This window comes from Nipponia nippon, unplaced genomic scaffold, assembly GCF_047370975.1.
Source record: "Nipponia nippon isolate SJK-2023a ecotype South Korea unplaced genomic scaffold, ASM4737097v1 scaffold_2, whole genome shotgun sequence".
Lineage (NCBI taxonomy): Eukaryota > Metazoa > Chordata > Aves > Pelecaniformes > Threskiornithidae > Nipponia > Nipponia nippon.
The window spans coordinates 10,506,971-10,524,482 of record NW_028262336.1 but is presented as its reverse complement, the minus strand read 5'-3'; the positions used below and the strand labels follow the sequence as shown (position 1 = coordinate 10,524,482).

General features: G+C 45.0%; 2 protein-coding genes across 3 annotated transcripts in view; one reads left to right on the top strand and one right to left on the bottom strand.

The window, feature by feature from the left end:
* ALCAM (activated leukocyte cell adhesion molecule) overlaps positions 1–16,390 on the bottom strand; it is a 121,921-nt gene extending 105,531 nt beyond the window's left edge. For both annotated transcript variants that reach the window (XM_087758300.1, XM_087758301.1), the window contains exon 1: positions 16,200–16,390. In XM_087758300.1, the coding sequence (XP_087614426.1) occupies positions 16,200–16,305 (106 nt within the window). In that variant the 5' untranslated portion in view covers positions 16,306–16,390. The remainder of the gene's footprint in view (positions 1–16,199) is intronic.
* Positions 15,519–17,512, top strand: part of LOC148055650 (uncharacterized) — a 169,446-nt gene continuing 167,452 nt past the window's right edge. The window contains exon 1 of the mRNA XM_087758302.1: positions 15,519–16,027. Coding sequence (XP_087614428.1) covers positions 15,785–16,027 — 243 coding nt within the window. The 5' untranslated portion in view covers positions 15,519–15,784. The remainder of the gene's footprint in view (positions 16,028–17,512) is intronic.

Here is a 17,512-nt window from a genome sequence, read left to right as displayed (position 1 = left end):
AGGTAATTGATTATAAAAACGAAGCTGCATTTACCATTTGCTAACTTCTGATAAGCAGCAGCTATATAATTGATTCTCACTTTCAGCATGCATCCAATTGCACTAATATGAAAGCTTGTATGTGAAACACTGATATTTTATCTGTTCATCTGTTTCACTGCCTGCCTTCCCTCTATGAATGAATACTGAACTAAAATTGCCAGCAAAAAAAAAAAGATACTGACTACTTCAGTGCATTTGGTGTTATTAGAGGGTAAATGACCCAAGACAAAATGAGATGCAAGGTTATCGGAAGTTACTACTTTTCTGGAAGGGAATCTAGGAGTCAGGAGCAATCATTAGTCATTGTCCCACAAATCTCCCAAGCAGATCTGCAACACAGAAATTTGGCAAATCTCATAATCCTGTGTTTCTCCTGGCAGTGCCACTGGAGAGAGCGCCCAGAGCTCCAGCAGGACCAAAAGGGAATGGGCATGCTACTTCCACAGCTCTGAAGATAGAGATGTCCACCTCCCCATCACCTTTCAATGACTTTCTCTCAGAAGACACACAAAACACACTCCAGTCTATTTCTTCCACTTATTCTCTTAGAAGTTTTCTGCTTTCCCTTCTCATTTCTTCTTGTTTCAACTCCTGTTCTCATTTTTCTTCGTGTGCTTATGGAAAAATAAGAGCCACAACTCCTTTAACACATTTCCTGTATTAATCAGCAACAGCGAGACTCCACCCAGTCTCTGTTTTCTCCTTCAACACCTGCAAAAGGACTACAATCTCTGAGGCATAGTTTGGTAGACAAATTCTGATTAATTAGCTGCATCAGAATAGTCTGCTAATATAAACACAGCTCGCATCAGCATGTGTATTCCTGCCAGCATAACAAACAATTCTCCCTCCTTCTTCCTCTCCCTTGCTTTGCAAGACAGTACAGTCTGCTCACGTAAGCGCATCCACACTAGCACCTGGGTTAGTATAGAAGCATCAGAGAAACATATATTATATTCTTGAGCAATGTGATCCTCTAATAAAATACTCCCGTAAATGTCTGTAACATAATTAGCCCTAATTATTCTGCCTGATACTTTATTTGATATGTTTCCTCTCTACATCTTCACAAAAAACCCAAAGCTTGTGTTTAATGACCCACAAGGAGAAAAGAAGAGCATCCTTCTCTCCTTTACATAGTCTCCCGCTGGCCTAGAGCACAAGGCTCTCCACATGGTCACTCAAACAAATAGGTCAAGGCAAAGGACTTTGAATCCTCATCACGTTCACTTCTGATGAACTCTGACTCCCTTCACAATTTACAGCTGATCACTTTTCTCCATGCCTTAATTATTCCTAGACTAGGAAATTCTGCAATCAAACAACTCCGAGGTGTTGTCTGAGATGACAGATGAGCCTGTGATTATAAGATTCATGTTGTCATGCTATTATAGCTATGGTTAGAGCAAGGCAAAAAAAAAAAAAAAATATTTAACCCATTTCAGATCTTTACTCCAATTCTTTCTTTAGCCTGAGCACAAGTTCAAGTAGAAAGCACTATGCCTAAAAATCAATCTTCCACTGACGTGCCTGTCCACTGCAAAGAGAACAGGGCACACACAGGTGTTTAATATATCCCGCTTTCTCCCAGTAAACTTTCTACAGGTCTTGCTTCCTATCACAATTTTATGCACTGTGAGCCAAGATTTTACAGGTTTCCACTTATGTCAAGACACTTTTCTCATGATTTAAGTCTGCTGTAGCTAGTCGTGGTGATCCTTCATTTACATTTTACAGTGTTCCAGTCTGATGAAAATGGATTTCCAGGAGTTGGAACAACCTGAATGGTCATTATTCACAATAATCTAACAAAATATGCTTCACTGAAAGTTAAAATTGAAAAAAATACAAGCTCAAATTAAAACTATTCTGGGAGTTTATTTTAAATAGCCATAACAATAAACTACTACAATATCTCATTGAAAAGTGGGATACAAACAACACATGAATAGGACCATAACTGAATTAGTCTACACTGCAAAATAAACAAGTAATCATCACAGGATTTGATAGCCATGCATTTAAACATATCCTAATCTCAAAACTAATAAGAAGGCATAACTATAAAAATAGATCTCATGTTAAGTCTCAAAACTGCAAATCTGCTCTAAAGGATTTCCTCACATTTTAATTAACAATCATAAAAATATTGTGATGAGATAACCTCAGTTTATACAGAAGCATTTTCTCCATTTAAAATTATATTCAAGAAAGCTTAGTAAGCTGCATATTCCCTGCTGACAGGCGCAAAAAAATTTCCTTTCCCATATATTATATATATGGAAAAGCCATGTGTGTGCAATTTAAAATCAGAGGCTTAAAAAGTCAACCAAAGAGGTGAAATTGCATCATACTCGGGAAGACTCAACTAGATCAACTCCCTGCCACCTAAACCATTTCTCCATGTTAGCCAGACATCCTCTGCAAGGAGCAGAAAGATGCTACGACGCATATACAGTATGCAGCATCCTAACAGCCTCTATGCCATCCCTTACAGCTTACCGTGTCCTCCTGGGCCCCCTCCGTAGGGACCCTGCTACCTCTAGCCTAAAAATTAGGGCCTTATGGATATATTTAAATACTTGAATAATTTCGAAGCTGGTTGTTCAAACACATGCTGGCTCATGGCCCAGAACTATTGCGTCAGCTCAATTTCTGGATTTTGTGACTTAGCACAATTGCTGTTGTAGGTTTACAGTGTCTGTCAGCTACCACAGTTTGATGCTTCCCACCTCAGTCACAGGTGCAGCAAGAAAAGGCTCAGACTAAGAAATGATTGACAGTTGCAATTTCAGGGTCATACAGCTATACTTATTACAGTGTTCATATTAAACAACTACTGTTACATTTCTTCAGAATTGGTAAAAACGCATTGTAAGAATACGGGCTGCTTCGTTCCAGAGATGAGTTTCTTAACCATGTTGAATGACCACAGCATAAGGTGCACATTACTCCAAAGAACATCTGACGGCTCAACAGGACAAAGCCGGACATTTAGGTCACCCAGTGATCATGCCTGGTATACAACACCCTTTCCCTGACACATTACCTCATACATCAAGACTCTCACGAGGACTGGAAGAAAACATTCAGGGTTCCCCATCCACCCCACCCCCAAAAAAAGACTGTTAGTATGAACAGCTTTTCAAGTTATCTGTACTGACCCAAGAACAGACAGGGGAGATTGTCCAGAAAGGGTGTGTTAGTCCAGGCAGTCACCCTACGAGCACAGGCCACATGAGGCCAGGGTAGGAGCACTTGAGCTTTGAGAAATCCCTGTGGAGAGGCAGGTGTCTTCCCAAGGCAGGGAACAACACTGAGCCGTATGGCTGACAGGAGAGGAACATACAGAGCCGAGTACAGTGGCGTGGCAGTACACGGTCTTGACCAAGGGGGACGGCCTGCTAATTACGTCTGGTGAAAGGAAAGGGAGGAGGCAGAGTAACTGCCAAACCCAGGAAAGCATGTGGTGATACAGACAGGGAAAAGCAGGCACTGCATATCTTGAAATTGGGCTGTCCCCCACTCTCTGGTGTCTTTTCTACCTGCTTCTGCTCCTCTCCCTCAAAATACTCTTCTCAAGGGTTCTCCTTAACCCCACCGTTTTCCAGAAAGCTTTCCGTTCTCCCTCCGCAAGTTGTTTCACTTACAAGCAAAAATCCAGCTGCCCTTTCTGTGCAGATGACTCACCTCCCCCATCCAGCGTTCTGCCTCCACAGGCCTGCCGGCCGTGCAAGGGAAACAGCTAGCACACACGCTGGCTCCGCGCAGCTCCGCCGGGGCCCTCGGCTTCCTTCCTCCTGCTGCCACCCACCCGCTCTCTAACCCCCCAGGCTCTCTGCCGCAAACACCACTTCCCACTACCTCTTCAGCGGCAGTGGATGTGACGAGCCAGATCCGAAAGCTGGGGTTCCCCTCAGCTGACTGTTCTCTGGAAACTCACACCTGTGCGCAAGTCCCACACAGGCCAGCTACACCTCTTCCTGGTCATCAAAATGGCTGCCCCTCCTGTCCAGGCAGCATCCTTCTACAGGCCTCCCCAAATGACATTTCATCCTTCCTAGTCTCTGTTGCAAAGACCCCTTTCCATGATTTTGCCGTATTACTTCTTTTCACAGGCTTTAGGGATATATCTGGGTTAACATGCTGGAAGTAAGCTATTTGCCTTTTATTTGTGTATGCCACTCCCTGCAGAGATGCTGATCTGTGTCTTTGGCCTGATCATCAGTTACTGACAGCAAACTTCTCTTTCAGCTAGTTCATATGTGCTCCAGTCAAAAACATTTTGCTTACAGAGCAGCGGCAGAAAACTGAACTTTTAAGTATAAAACCAATCCATCTTCCTTTTCACGTTAATGTAGCCTGTCAAAGATTCAAAGTGCTGCTCTTGCAATTCTAAATACTGTAGCTTTCCTTAATTGTTCTCCCCTCTGAAGCCTTTGCTCTCCGAAACCTACAGATCATAAAGACACATACTGGTCAATGACAGTGAAATTTAGCAAACAATATGCTAGCAAAAAAATATTTTCTATTTGCCAGCCTGGAATGTTCCCAAATATCTTTTGATGTTCACGTGCAGTTTATAAATAAAAAATTACTCTATTATATTATTTTGTTTTCTTTAAACCAAAGATCTTACAGGTTTTTCTTAAACATCAGATGCTAAAAGAATAAAAATCAGTGGGGAAGAATTTCCGTATTCCGGTTTCGTATCTTTTTCCCTTTCCTACAATCTTGGAAAGACAAGTTCAGACTCCCCTCCAAATAAAATGGCAGAAAAGCAGCAGCTCTTTCAGTGTGAATCTGCATGGCAACTCTCTCCACAAAATTTTAAACCTCCACTCACGTGTCATCAGTAGAAGAGATCACACCTGGCGATATACAAAATACAGCACCTAGGAGGCATAGTTAAAGCCCACACGAGGGCCACTGCTGGTGCTGGCTGACACTGCCAGGCTGCCTTGAGAGTCGCTGAACACTCAGCCTACTCCTTTCCTGCAACAGAGGGAAGAAACAGCATCTCAGAGGAATCACAGCTCCTGCTCCACACCCTGGCAGGAGCTGCACCTCCCTCAGCTTTCTGACCCGGACACAGGCTGTTCAGGTTCAGATCACACGGCAATTCCCACCCTGTGAGCCTTGCAGGGTTGGCTACCCCCGAACACAGGGAGAGCTCTTTAACATACAATTGATCTGGTACATCTGCAAATGTAATTTGCAGAAGGTTAAGCACTGCAGATCCACAAACATCGTGTTGGCAATAGCAATTACCAAGGATGTGCATCCATTGCAGAAGTAGCCCATACAAAATTTTCCAGCCTTGCAGTTGCAACTAAAGCAAGCAACTAACCAAGCAGCCAAAGGCTGCAAACGTTCACTATGTTCACTTCACTATGTTTGAAGTGTAGCTCAAGCAAATGCCACAAGAAACATAAAACAAATAATTTTTTCACCACTGGAGTACCAGAGTTTATGTTAGACCACTCAAATCCTCTTAAATGAAACTCATGCTGTGGTACTTCCACCCTGGCTTAAGAGCCAGGAGTGCCAACATGTCCAAGGGAAAAGTGTCTCTCCCAAACCACTGTCAGTCCCAATTCACAACAGTTTCCTTCCTTCTACAAACACCACTGTTTGAAAAGTCTAGCACACAGTGCCACTTACTCCAGAGACCACTGATCACTTTCCTCTTTCATTAAATGATATTAAGAACAAAAACACCCAACCCTCAACCCACATCCAGTCCTCAGTCTTCTCTGAGCAGAAGGAATCAAAGAAACTTTGTAGCGTTTTTCCCTGTAAAGTTCCTATTGAGGAAGATAATAGTAAACTGCTGAGCTGAGCGTTGTATTAGCAGATGGAAGATTTAGGTCTTAACCTCACACCTGGAATTAATGCAAGCCTAGATAAAACTTTTATTTTTCTAGTACCTATCCTTCCCTTCTTTCCTAAAGACAGAGTAATGGTCCACCTTTAAAGAAAAGAAAAAAATGCAAAACAACAAAACACACCAAAAACCCCATCCAGACTTTACAAGAAGTTTTAGCAAGAAAATAGAAATTTTCATTGCAATACTCCCCTTCTTAAAGCTTCTATTACCATTTTCAATTAACAAGATCCCTTGAGTTCTATGTAGTTTACCACACTCTGTCACAGAACTTGCAGACTACGAGCCACCAACCTCCTTCTGTGCTTATGAAAAAAGTCTGTGCTGTACAGTTATGCTCAAAAAAAGTAACATTTATTCTACTGCATGAAGAGAGCCTCCTCACAGGGAGTCACGGTCCCCGGCATGCTCGGCGCTCTGCTCTTTCACGCTTACATGAAAAGCTTCTCAGAACAATCATTGCTGTTTACAGATGCCAACATCTCGAAGGAAGACTAGCAACGAGTCAAAAAGCAAGAAAAAGCAAGCTATTTATAAGGCTTTTGTGAACTAGAATCCACATCTACCTAAGACAAGGCACCCCACCACACCAAGAGGGCTAGGTTTTTATATGTACTTACACAAACCTTGCAAATGTGAAGCTTATATGTGGCCCTCAGGAGTAACCATACATAAAACTGTAACAATAATTCACTTCAAGAAACAGTTTAAAAGCACTACTTCTGTCCAGAAAAATTAACAAGCTTTTGGGCTGAACCATCAGCTTCAGTCTTCAAAACTACTCCCACATCTAATAAAACTGGACTGTGAATTCCAGCTAAAAATGATTCACCTGCCTCTCCTCCCCCATGTGCAGATATCACCCTCACAACACCCTGCGTCTTTCTGGATAAAGCTTCTGGCAGCTCACACTCACCCATTCAGCATTCATTAAAGAAACACACTACGTTATTCATTCCTCTGTGCTCTGTGCTGCTGATGCAATGGCAAGAGCACCAAAGATCGCGAGCATACCAAGCATGCTGGAGCCCATCCTTCCTTATCACTGCTGTACTCACAGATGGACATAATAATTAAAAAGTGACCCCCAGAATGCTTTGCACACCATTCAGAGCAAGAAAAAAAACTGATGCCCCTAAAGTAAGCAGACACCTCTCTGCAGCAGTTCAGAGGGTAAGCATGCCCCCAGCAAAAGAAGGGAATTTCTCATGCTTGGGAGGAATACAGGCCCTTCCCTTCCCCTCTTATACAACGGAAAGGAAGCTGCCACCATGGACACCAGGTGACCACCATGACAGAGTTTCTGACCTCTGGCTCTTAAGCTGCATGCTGTCCAAGAGTAACTCCGAAGCTGCCCTCGCCAAGCTGTGCTGCCACGATGGCTGCAGTGGTGCTCCAAGTTCCCTGCTGTGGGACGATGACAGCCAGTGGGCTCTGCAGAGCCTAACGCTGCCAGCACGCCCCAACACCCAGCTACAGCCTCACTCCCACAAGAGCTCTGAAAAAAAACACGTCTCATTCCCTCTGCTCCTATCCCTTTGGCTCTCAGGCAGACATGATACACCTCTTATGGTCCTCTGATATACCAACATTTTGATACATACGCCAGAAAGTTTGCCTTCCCTGGTCCTATAGCAGCTTCCTCGTGGCTGCAGACACCCAGGGCTGTAAGCTTAACTCTTTTGAGATAAGGAAAGAACTTTCTTTCTAACAAAGCAGGCATATACTATGTCAAAATCCATAGAGGATGCCAAATAAATTCTGTCAATCTAAACTAAAAAATGGTTAACCTGCTTCTTCTACATCCATAGTTACCACTTTTGCAACATGCCACTTATTTTCCACTACCTCAACAGCTTTAGATTCCTCCCCCTGCCACCCCCAGAAGCTGTGCAGAAGTTTTGGATTTAACACTGCAGGGTACTTAAAGTGATAAGCAAGGACAAGAAATGACCTGCAGACACAACTGTGTCTGGATGAAATACCAGAACCTGACCCTTACCAAACCTGCAGGTGACCTTTCAGAAGCCCTACTCTGACATCAGAGATTCACGTAGACGCTTAAGAATTTGCTGCTGTGGGGCACCACACATTAACTGGGGTTAAACCTTTAGGGTAAAGGTTATACGAAGGACTTAAACTTCAAAGCTAAGACAGAACCTGTTGCATCATTCAACAATAGTACAATGAGCAAGGTCAAACTAAACTGTGGAACAGTTACCCCTCCAAAAGGCAAAGCCCCATTACAGAAGCCATGTCAAGAGCTAAACTACTAGAGCAAAACATTTTCTAGAAGTTTTAAAATATTTAACAAAAATCCCTGCACTTATATTGGCAACAAAGATGCAAAACGTAAACTTATGCAACATGAAGTCGCTGTCATTATTTCCTTATATACTGGTGACTGTTTCAAATCAAAGAACGGTCTGCACAGCAAGCTCTGCATTACTAAAAGTCCTTGTCTGTGCAGAAACACAGTAACAAGAAACATAATTCAGTCATGTAAACTGGAAGCTAGTGGGACATTCATAATACTGACTTCCTTATTGCTTCTGTGTGTAGGCAGGGTTCAAGATTAGCAGTAAGTTGTCCATTAGTTTGAGAACTGAGGAGTAATGTTAAACAAACTTGAAAAAAATCTCAGTCATGAATTTAAGTTCAAAAAATTACCCCCTTGCTAACCTTTCAAGCTGTCAAGTGTAAGATGCAAATGTTTTCTTGATTTACGTCACCAGTTGTCAGCACACCACTTTGTTAGCAGTGTCAGAAACTTTCAACTTCCCCAATTTGAAAAAGCAAATCCCATAACGCTGTCAATGAATGACTTCTAAGATAATACTTACCCTATCATCTTCTCAATATGCAAGCACTTGTTATACAGCTTGATGTGCAGTATCAAGAATGAAGGAATCGATTCAGAATCCTTCTCTCTCCTGAAGTTACACAGCTACACTGAAGTTCCCCAAATCCTCCCTAAATATTCCGTTCTTCACCCTTCTTTTTCCGTTCCATGTATGGCTTTGTAGGTAAAGGCCATTAAGTTCATTTCTGCTCTCCAAAACAACTTGAATAGGCCAAACACACACGATGTTATCTGGATGAGTCACAGAACTCACTTTGCTAAATGCATGCTGGTTTCTACATTTCATGAAACAAAGTTCCATGCCAAAAGGGAATAATACCTAGGCTAATACTCTAGATTATCAACAGCAAAATAATTCAGAAACTGCAGTTAAAGAACCGCATCTCACAAATAGCATTAAGACCTCACACTTGCATTCAACTGTCCATTTTCAAGCCCAGTTCAAATTGGGTATTCTCTGTAAGCTACCCAGTTACAGAGCCTTATGTCAACATTTACCATTCCATCCCACAGATAAACTGCATCAGCCCCCTCTTGTCTTTCTACAATATGAGCCTTAGCAATTCTTCCTGGCCAGCATGATAAACTCACTCAACAGTGAGTTCTTGAAAAATAAGTTGTTCCACTTTCTAAAGAAAACCCCAAAAACTCACATTAAAAAAAAACAACCAACAAAACCCTGAAATATGTCAGCATAAAATGCCACATTTAACTCTAGCTGTATACAAGCTACATCTATTTTGTTATCCAATATCTATGGTTATTTTCTCTAGTTAAATTGAAAAACTAGGAGAAACATATGCAACTTCTGCAGCAAGTCAAATGATAAATGGCACTTGTGCAGGATTCATCTGATTGAAGAATAATCCTGAGTTCATTACAAGTTTACAGGAAGGCAACCCGATTTAAAGGACTTTTTTTTTTTTTTTAGAAAGGGCTGGTCCTTAATAAGGCTTCATAATTAGTGTTAAAATAGTCTTATGAGAAACAATATTTTAAAAAGTAAAGGATCCACGAAAAATATAAAGTCCTAGGTTTACAGAACAGTTATCAGCTTTATGTACCTGTTTCTGTATTAGAGACACATAATGGAATAAAAGCATATCAGCACATACCTAAGCTGGCTGTCTTTTACAATAGCCCAGAATCCAGACTCTGTTTGCAGAATGGCACACATATTCCAGTTTTCCTTTATGATACTAGAAGAACTTACTGAAATAATATCTTTTGTTAAATAAAGGTCCTACTTAATACATCTTACTGGAAGCATTCTACCTTTCTCTCGCCACAACAGTCTATCTAGTGCAACCGTTCCCTTATCCTGTTTGTACCCTATTTCATGCAACACCACTCTTGGCCCATTTCAGCCCTGAAAAGTACCCTCTTTTTATTCTAATTCTTTTTGAGTTTCTCCATGAAGCCAGCCCCACCCTGACAAGGAAAGGTTATTTAAAAACCTGATTCTGTAACATATTCATGTAAAACACACATAATGCCTTGCTGCAAAAGAGAAGTATCTCTAATTGAGTCATCTTTTTGGGTTTGCCTATTACGTGATTCAGATTTGTCCTTCCTTCTCCTTCATGCAACAGGAAGCCTGTGATGAAAGTAAGACGCTTTCAGAAACAAAGCCTGGCACCACAGAACGCTGCTAAGAAGCAAAGACTTTTAACATAACTTTCAAGCTGAAGCCAGAGGTCTAGGAAAAGCAGAGACGCACTGCTTCTAACAGTAAGGTAGCAGAGCTCCCTCTATTGAATTAGCTGCCAATATCTCTTCAAATTTAAAAGATGCCAACTATGGTCAAATTCAATGTTCTGTTAAAAAAACAGAACTTTCCATCCCGGACAGCTGGGACGCACCCATCAGGTACACCGTATGAGAGCGCCAGCCGAGGGAAGGGGACAACCAGCGCACAGTGCTTCTGACACATGCCGAAATGTCACCAACCTGCCAGGGCTCCAGCCCTGGGGACTTCTGCTGTCCATGAGACTTGAGGAGATGTTTAAAATTTAACTGATGTTTGAACGCTTTCCCTCAGAAGCAAAATTTCTGTGAGCAATGCCCGTGTTTAACGATGCCAGGAGGTGCTACAGACAGGGCTACCACAGCAGAAAACGCAACGCATGAATGCGGTTCAAGCATTTGACATTTTTCTTCACAATAAGGGGTTAACTATAGAGTACAGCTTAATTGAAAACAGATGATACGGATATATAGACTGCTGAAACACTCATTAAATCACCAAATGCACTTTTTGCTTGTTATCAAGGGAACAACTTACTATTTCCATTGCTATTGAAAGCACTTCAAATGCTTTCTAACCAAACATTACAGAACTGTTCTAACCCCTGATAACCTCTAAAAATCATGCCCTAAAGCTGCAGGCGCTCTCTCCACTGTTTTATCACTTTTGCCCCTTTTTTTACCTCTCAAAAGAGGCATATTTCTTATCAACAACAAAAATACCAGCTCAGTAGAAGAAGCAGTTGTTTTAATAAGTAAATATTTATTGCCTTTCCAGAGACCTATACACATGATAAGAAAAGCAATTTAATCTTAAGCTAGGCAGATATTCCTCGAAAGAGCTGCCACTTTAGAGGGGTAGATTAACTTCCACTGGGGTAGCACTGACTGCGATTCAAGCCACCCTCAATAAAACACATTGGGGAAGAAGAAAAATTAAACAAAACCAGAAAATAAAAAAAGGAAGAAATTTGATCCGATCGCTACCAGTAGTGGATTGTCAGCAAACAAGTTGCACTGCAGTCTCCTCTCTAAAAGATGATGTTCATTTTCAAGCGTATTAAAGACAGGAACATACAGCCTCCTTTAATATTCATCCTGTTCTTATTAAAGAAAAGATACCAAGATAAAGAAGGTGCAGGTCAAAGCCTTGTCTTCAAGGAAGATAATGCTCAACAATTTCAAATCAAGGGAGTTGTTAATGTTCAGTTTTTCCTGGAAAAATCACGTTCTGCTTGAGTCAATTCTAATTATCACCCTACAGCATTTACAGTTCTTGAAGATTCTCTCATTTGAGCATCGGTGCATGGAAGCATAACTATTTTTCTTGAAAGCAGAAGAACTCAAGAGCAATCAGCACGTGGCAACAGGTCCTCAATTCTCTTACAAGCGTGGCCTTGCAGTTTACATGCATTTTCTAATTAAAAAAATTATTGTATTACCAGAGGAAAAAACCTATACACTAGCAAACCCAGAGGAACCTTCAGGAGCACTGAAAAGAGAGCCTGAAGATTATGGCTTTTAGATTTGGTAGTATCTCTCAGAAACCAGTAGGTCAAGTCTAGCTCTGTATCAGAGCTAGCAAAAGTGAACAAGACCATACAGAAAAACCATACCATTAGTGATGTGAAACAACAGTTTCTACAGTGAGCATGGTAGTATTAAAAAAAACCTCCCCTGTGTGAAACAGCAGTGGAACAAGCACTGCAGAGCAGAACTTGAGCCAGCTTATCTGTGACCATCATGCTTACGGTCATATAGTGCAGGTCATAAAAAGGGGAAACTGAATATTGATCATCTAATGTTAGGAGATCCAATAACAAATCATAGCTCCTACAAAGTTAGCACATTCAGTCCCTCAACTGTTAATAGGCTCAAAGTATATACAGGTAGGCCTCGCTCCTCCGTGGCCAGTTTCCTACTCTGCAATCTGCTTTTGTTTCACTCAACCAGTCCAAAACCACTTTGACACAAAATACTCTCCAGAAAGTCCCTGTGGTAGGAACCTAAGAAAAGCCCATGGTGGTGTGATGTGGTATGACCAGCCAACACATTAAAGCTATTGCCACTACAGTAATGCTTGTTGTTATATGAGATTCTTCTCCACCATATGTAATCAGATATGACGTTATGGAAATCTGCAGTGAGCACACTTACAGCTTAAGACTATAAACCATGCTACAGAAGTAGGATATTTGTAAGAAAACAGAGAAGATAGGTTTATCCTGAGCACGGAGTTTTAATTTGCATTATGTAAAACACTTAATGCTATTTTCTTTATTTTCCTCTTCATGTGTCATCTCACAAATATTTAGAGACTCTGTTCCCCAAAACTTTCCACTCGAAATAAGCCAACAAATAGCTTAACTTCTACTACAGAGACAGCTGAAACGATTTACCCTGGGATTACACATCAGCATCCTAGGTTACGATCAGGAAGGAGAATGGATGGTACTGTAAGGAAGGGTATTACTCTCACACAGGTTGGAAAGTAGAAATAAGATATCTTTGAATTAAATATGACTTATGACAGATATTTATTTCATGAACATAACAACATATATTTTCTCCAGTAAAAATCAATGGGCTGAAATTTCAGAGATTTACAGACCTGGATGATTTCTGTTGTTGCCCTCTGCCTTACGAGAAGCGCTAGAAACCCAACAGAGGAGGAGAGAGCACAAGAAGAAAAATAATTTATGTTGCAAGACTTTTCTAGCATATTCGCACCAAAAGAAAAAAAAAAAAAAACAACAACGACTTTTTAAGCATAACACTTCCCAAAGCAAACGATATAACAAGTTATAGCTCACTTAAAATTTAATCTGGCTTTGCTACCTGTGTATTGGACCACAAACACAAAGCATGTCAAAACATATATACACAGTGCAGATGTTTCCTGACTTGAGTCTCAGAAACACCATGTCAACTTTGGATCTTAATACAGAAAAACAGTTTCCCTAGATCAATGTCACACCAGATACACCAAGAAAAAACTGTAGTCAGGAGTGAGAACACAGTGTCACGTGAATGAGAAAACTGCGTATTACGGTCTCACTGCCCTTACACAATATAGCAATATGTAAAAAGTCTTTAGTAATAAAACACAGTATGAGAGGCTCCGAGCTTCTTAGTTATAAATCACCAGAAAGTGGGGGAGGGAGAAGCTTTACAAAGGTCATGATTAGCTCCTGATTAAAAGCTAACTTTTTTCACATACAGTCATTTCCTCTAGAAAAGTACGAGATTTTAATTGGTATTCTCATTTAGTCTGACCTAGAGTTAGTCTCCTAGTACCAAATGCAGACTTGGACACTCCCCCCCCCCCCCCCTTTTTTTAAATGGGTGTCTTCCTAGGCAGTTTATTCTGTGAAGAAAGAAAATCAAAATTTCTTACAGGGATCCCCAGTCAGCTTGAATATTGCTGGAGAGACCTACACCTGATGCACATCAACTTTTAATACGGTTTTAATAGCTCATCTATTGCTTTCCATACGCAAACCTGAAATGGAACTCCCAAAAGCCAAGCAGCATGATATATATCCAGAATTTGTTGTAGATGATAGCAAATTACCTATCATCCAAAATAGCTGAGATGGCAAGGAGAAAGAAATGTGAAGTATACAGTAATATCAAGACCTTTTTATAGATATTTTTATATTTACATATCTTTTACACTCTGCAGAATAAACTGAGAACTAGAGGCTTAAATCTTATATTAGGCGTTCCAGGCATTTTCAGTACTGCAAGGAAAGTTTCTAGGCTGAGGTGGGGCTGGTTTCTCCCCGCACGTATTTGCCTGCACTCTGAACAGTTAGCCTGAGCTTCTCCTTGAGGGGGCAAGGAAGAAATGAAAAAACTAGGTAAATGGTTTTACCTCCAACCTATTTAGATCATAGGTGATCAACTCCCATCTTCTTATAGACCTCCATCTACATAAGACTTGAGATAAAATATTTTATGATTTCAGGTTTCTTTCAATGGGAAAATTGTAGACAGTCACACAATCAGCGAGATCATTTCGTATTTACTGGGATAAATCTCTCCACAGGGGCAAAGTCTTGCTTCTTAGAAGCCGAGGTGCTTATCTCTCTGGATACGCCACATGCCTTTAAGATTTCATAAAACGAACAATCTTTCCTGAAGACTTTCTCTAAATCACAGAAAAGAGTATTCTTTGTAAACTGCCACTGAGACTGATATTTTTGACATCTCAGAGTAATTATACACTCTATTTGCCAAGGCGAAAGCCTAGCAGAACAGCCTGACATACTGCTTACGGTTCCGACATGGCTTTTGGTTCTGTTCTGAGCTTTTTTACTATTCTAATTGAAATTCAAGCTGCGGCAGCCTTACTTCATTGGTGTAGCTCGTTTTCTACTTAACTAAAGCTTGTACAAAGTAAACACAAATGTATCGCTAGTGAAAAAGATCCGTTCTTATCTTCCGTTCCGCTGAGAACATACCGCCGGTAAATGGTTAACTGGCGAGCATGTATGCACAAGGAAGGGGCCAGGAATGAAAAACCACCAACTCCAACACTTCTGCAAACCCTTCGCCGTTGCAAAGGCAGGCCCGTAAAGGCAAAGCCATTTCTTAAAGCAATACAAAACGTTACCACAGGCTGACGCTCTTTCTACAAGAATAATGAGACGGTCTCGGCGTTGAATGCAGAACTCCTCACTTCACAGCTTTTCCCTCAGACTTCACTTTCGCGCTCAATATTTACAACCGAAAGCCTACGAACACCTCACGGCCCAAACAGCCCCAGAACGATCGGGGGTTCAGCGCTCCCTGCGCCTCCCCACTTCCCCAGTGCCTCCAGAGCGCTTCTAGGGGGGCGGGAAGGGAAGCTCCCCACGCGAGCCCGACCCGCCGGAGCAGCGTCACCCCACGCAGGGCTGCCACGCCGCGGGACGCGCGCTGCCCCCGCCGGCCGCCCCCGCCGCTCCTTCCCGCCCGGCACCACGCCGACGGCGCTCCCCGGGCACCCGCCAGCCCCGGGCCAGCGCTAGCCACCCCCCCTGCCCCCCGGCAGCGCGAAAGCGGCGGGCAGCCGTCGGCCCCGCCGGCAGCCGGGCACCGCCACGGGCGGCACCGCAGGCGGCGAGGGGAGAAGCGGCCGAAGCGCCCAAGTTGGAGGCGGCGCGCCGTGGCGACGTGCCGCTCTGCCTGCGGCCGCAAGTGCCTCCCGCGGGGGCAGCGCCCGGCGACAACGCCCCGGCGGGACCCCACCGGCACCTCCGATGAGGAAAGGCGAGACCGCCGCCCCTCAGCCGCCCTCACCGCTGGGGCAGCTCCTGCCTCCCCCTCAGGAGAGGCGGCATCAGCCCGCCCCGCCGGCCGCCCTCAGCCGCCTTCCCCGGGGGCCGGCGGCGGGGGCACGGGGGGACCAGCCCCCGCCCGCTCCCCGCCGAGGCGAATCGGGATGCGGAGGGCACCAGCACCCGGGAGCGACCCCCGGCGCACGGTCAAGCAGAGACCCCGCGGTAGGTGTCGGGGCGCTCGGGTGAAGGGAGGGCGGGCGGGCGGGCGGCCCCGGCAGCAGCAGCGAGCCGCGGGCGGGCACCGCCACCTGCGGCCCCGGCCTCCCCTCCGCCAAGTTACGCGCGGGCGGGACGGCGCGGTCGCGGTCGCCCCTTCCCGCGGGCGGGCGCTCACCTGGCGGCAGGCGGAGGGCTGCGAGCAGGAGGCCGAGCAGCAGCAGCGGCGGCAGCGGGCGGCGGCGGCAGGAGGCGCAGGCGGCGGCGGCGGGGGGCTCCATCATCCCGCCTGCCCGCGGCGGGACCGGGAGGCAGCGGCGGAGCGGGGCGGCGCGCCCGCGGGGGCTTTTCCCTCCCGCAGCGGAGCGAGGCGGCGACTTCTCCCCCTCGGAGGCCGGGAGGCGGCGGCGGCAGCTATCCGCCGGCGGCGGGAGCAGCGGTAACTTCCCGGGCGCGGGCGGCGGGGCGGCTGCTCTCCCTCTCGGCGCGCAGCGAGGAGCGACTCCGCACCGGAGCAGGTGGCGGCTTCCCTCTGGCAGCCGAGCGGCGCTCCAGGACTGAGAGCTGCGGCGGGAGAGGCGGAGCCGGGCGGCGGCGGCGGCGCTGGCCCGGCCCCCCCGTGCCTCCGCCCCCGCCGCCCCGCCACACGGCGCGCAGGCAGCGGGGCGGGGGGAAGCCCCGCGGGCAGCCCGAGCCGCCGCCCCGCCGGGCTGCAGCCGCCCTGCCTGCCTGCAGCCACCCTGCCTGCAGCTGCCCTGCCTGCCGCCGGGGACGCGGCCCCCCGCCCGGCCGCGGGATGCGCCGGGGCCCGCGGGATGCGCCGGGAAAGCGAGGGGCCGCGGAGAGGGGGCCGGGGCGGCGGGGGCGGGCGCGGCGAGCCGACCCCCCCTTCACCCACCCCCCCTTCACCCACCCCTCCTTTGCGTCTGCTCGGTGCGTGGGCTTCTTTCCTGGTTCTCCGCTCGGGATACGTGTTGGATGCCAGGATTGAAAATCAAAAGCTAAAAAAAAAATTAATAATAGCAATGCCGTTGTGTGTTTAGAAACGTGATGGGTCCTGTGTTATCCTCTCCCTAGTCACAACGAAAAAAAAAATCAAAGATAATAATCAGATTAACTAATTTAGCAGAGGATTGGGTAAAGGGAAGGGAAAGGAGCTCTTCGTTGCATGAAGAAATGCGCTGAAGGGCAAAGGAGGGATCATTTTGCACTTCTGGAAGTCGGCTGCCCTAAAGGTCAAAAAGATTCCTCGTGAAAGTAATGTCATCCAGAAACGATGCTTTCCTGCACACGGCTTTATTCTCCTCCTCTTTCGGTCTGAGTAAGCAGTGCTGTTTCACAGAGAGGTAAATGAGCACCCTGAAGTCACACAGCAAGTTGCTCGGCTAACAGTACAGCGTGATCAACATGTAGCCCACGCTGTCATATGAAGTAAGCCTGATGCCCAAAATCTAAAACTATGAATAATGCGCATCATGTGCTCTCTCCAGA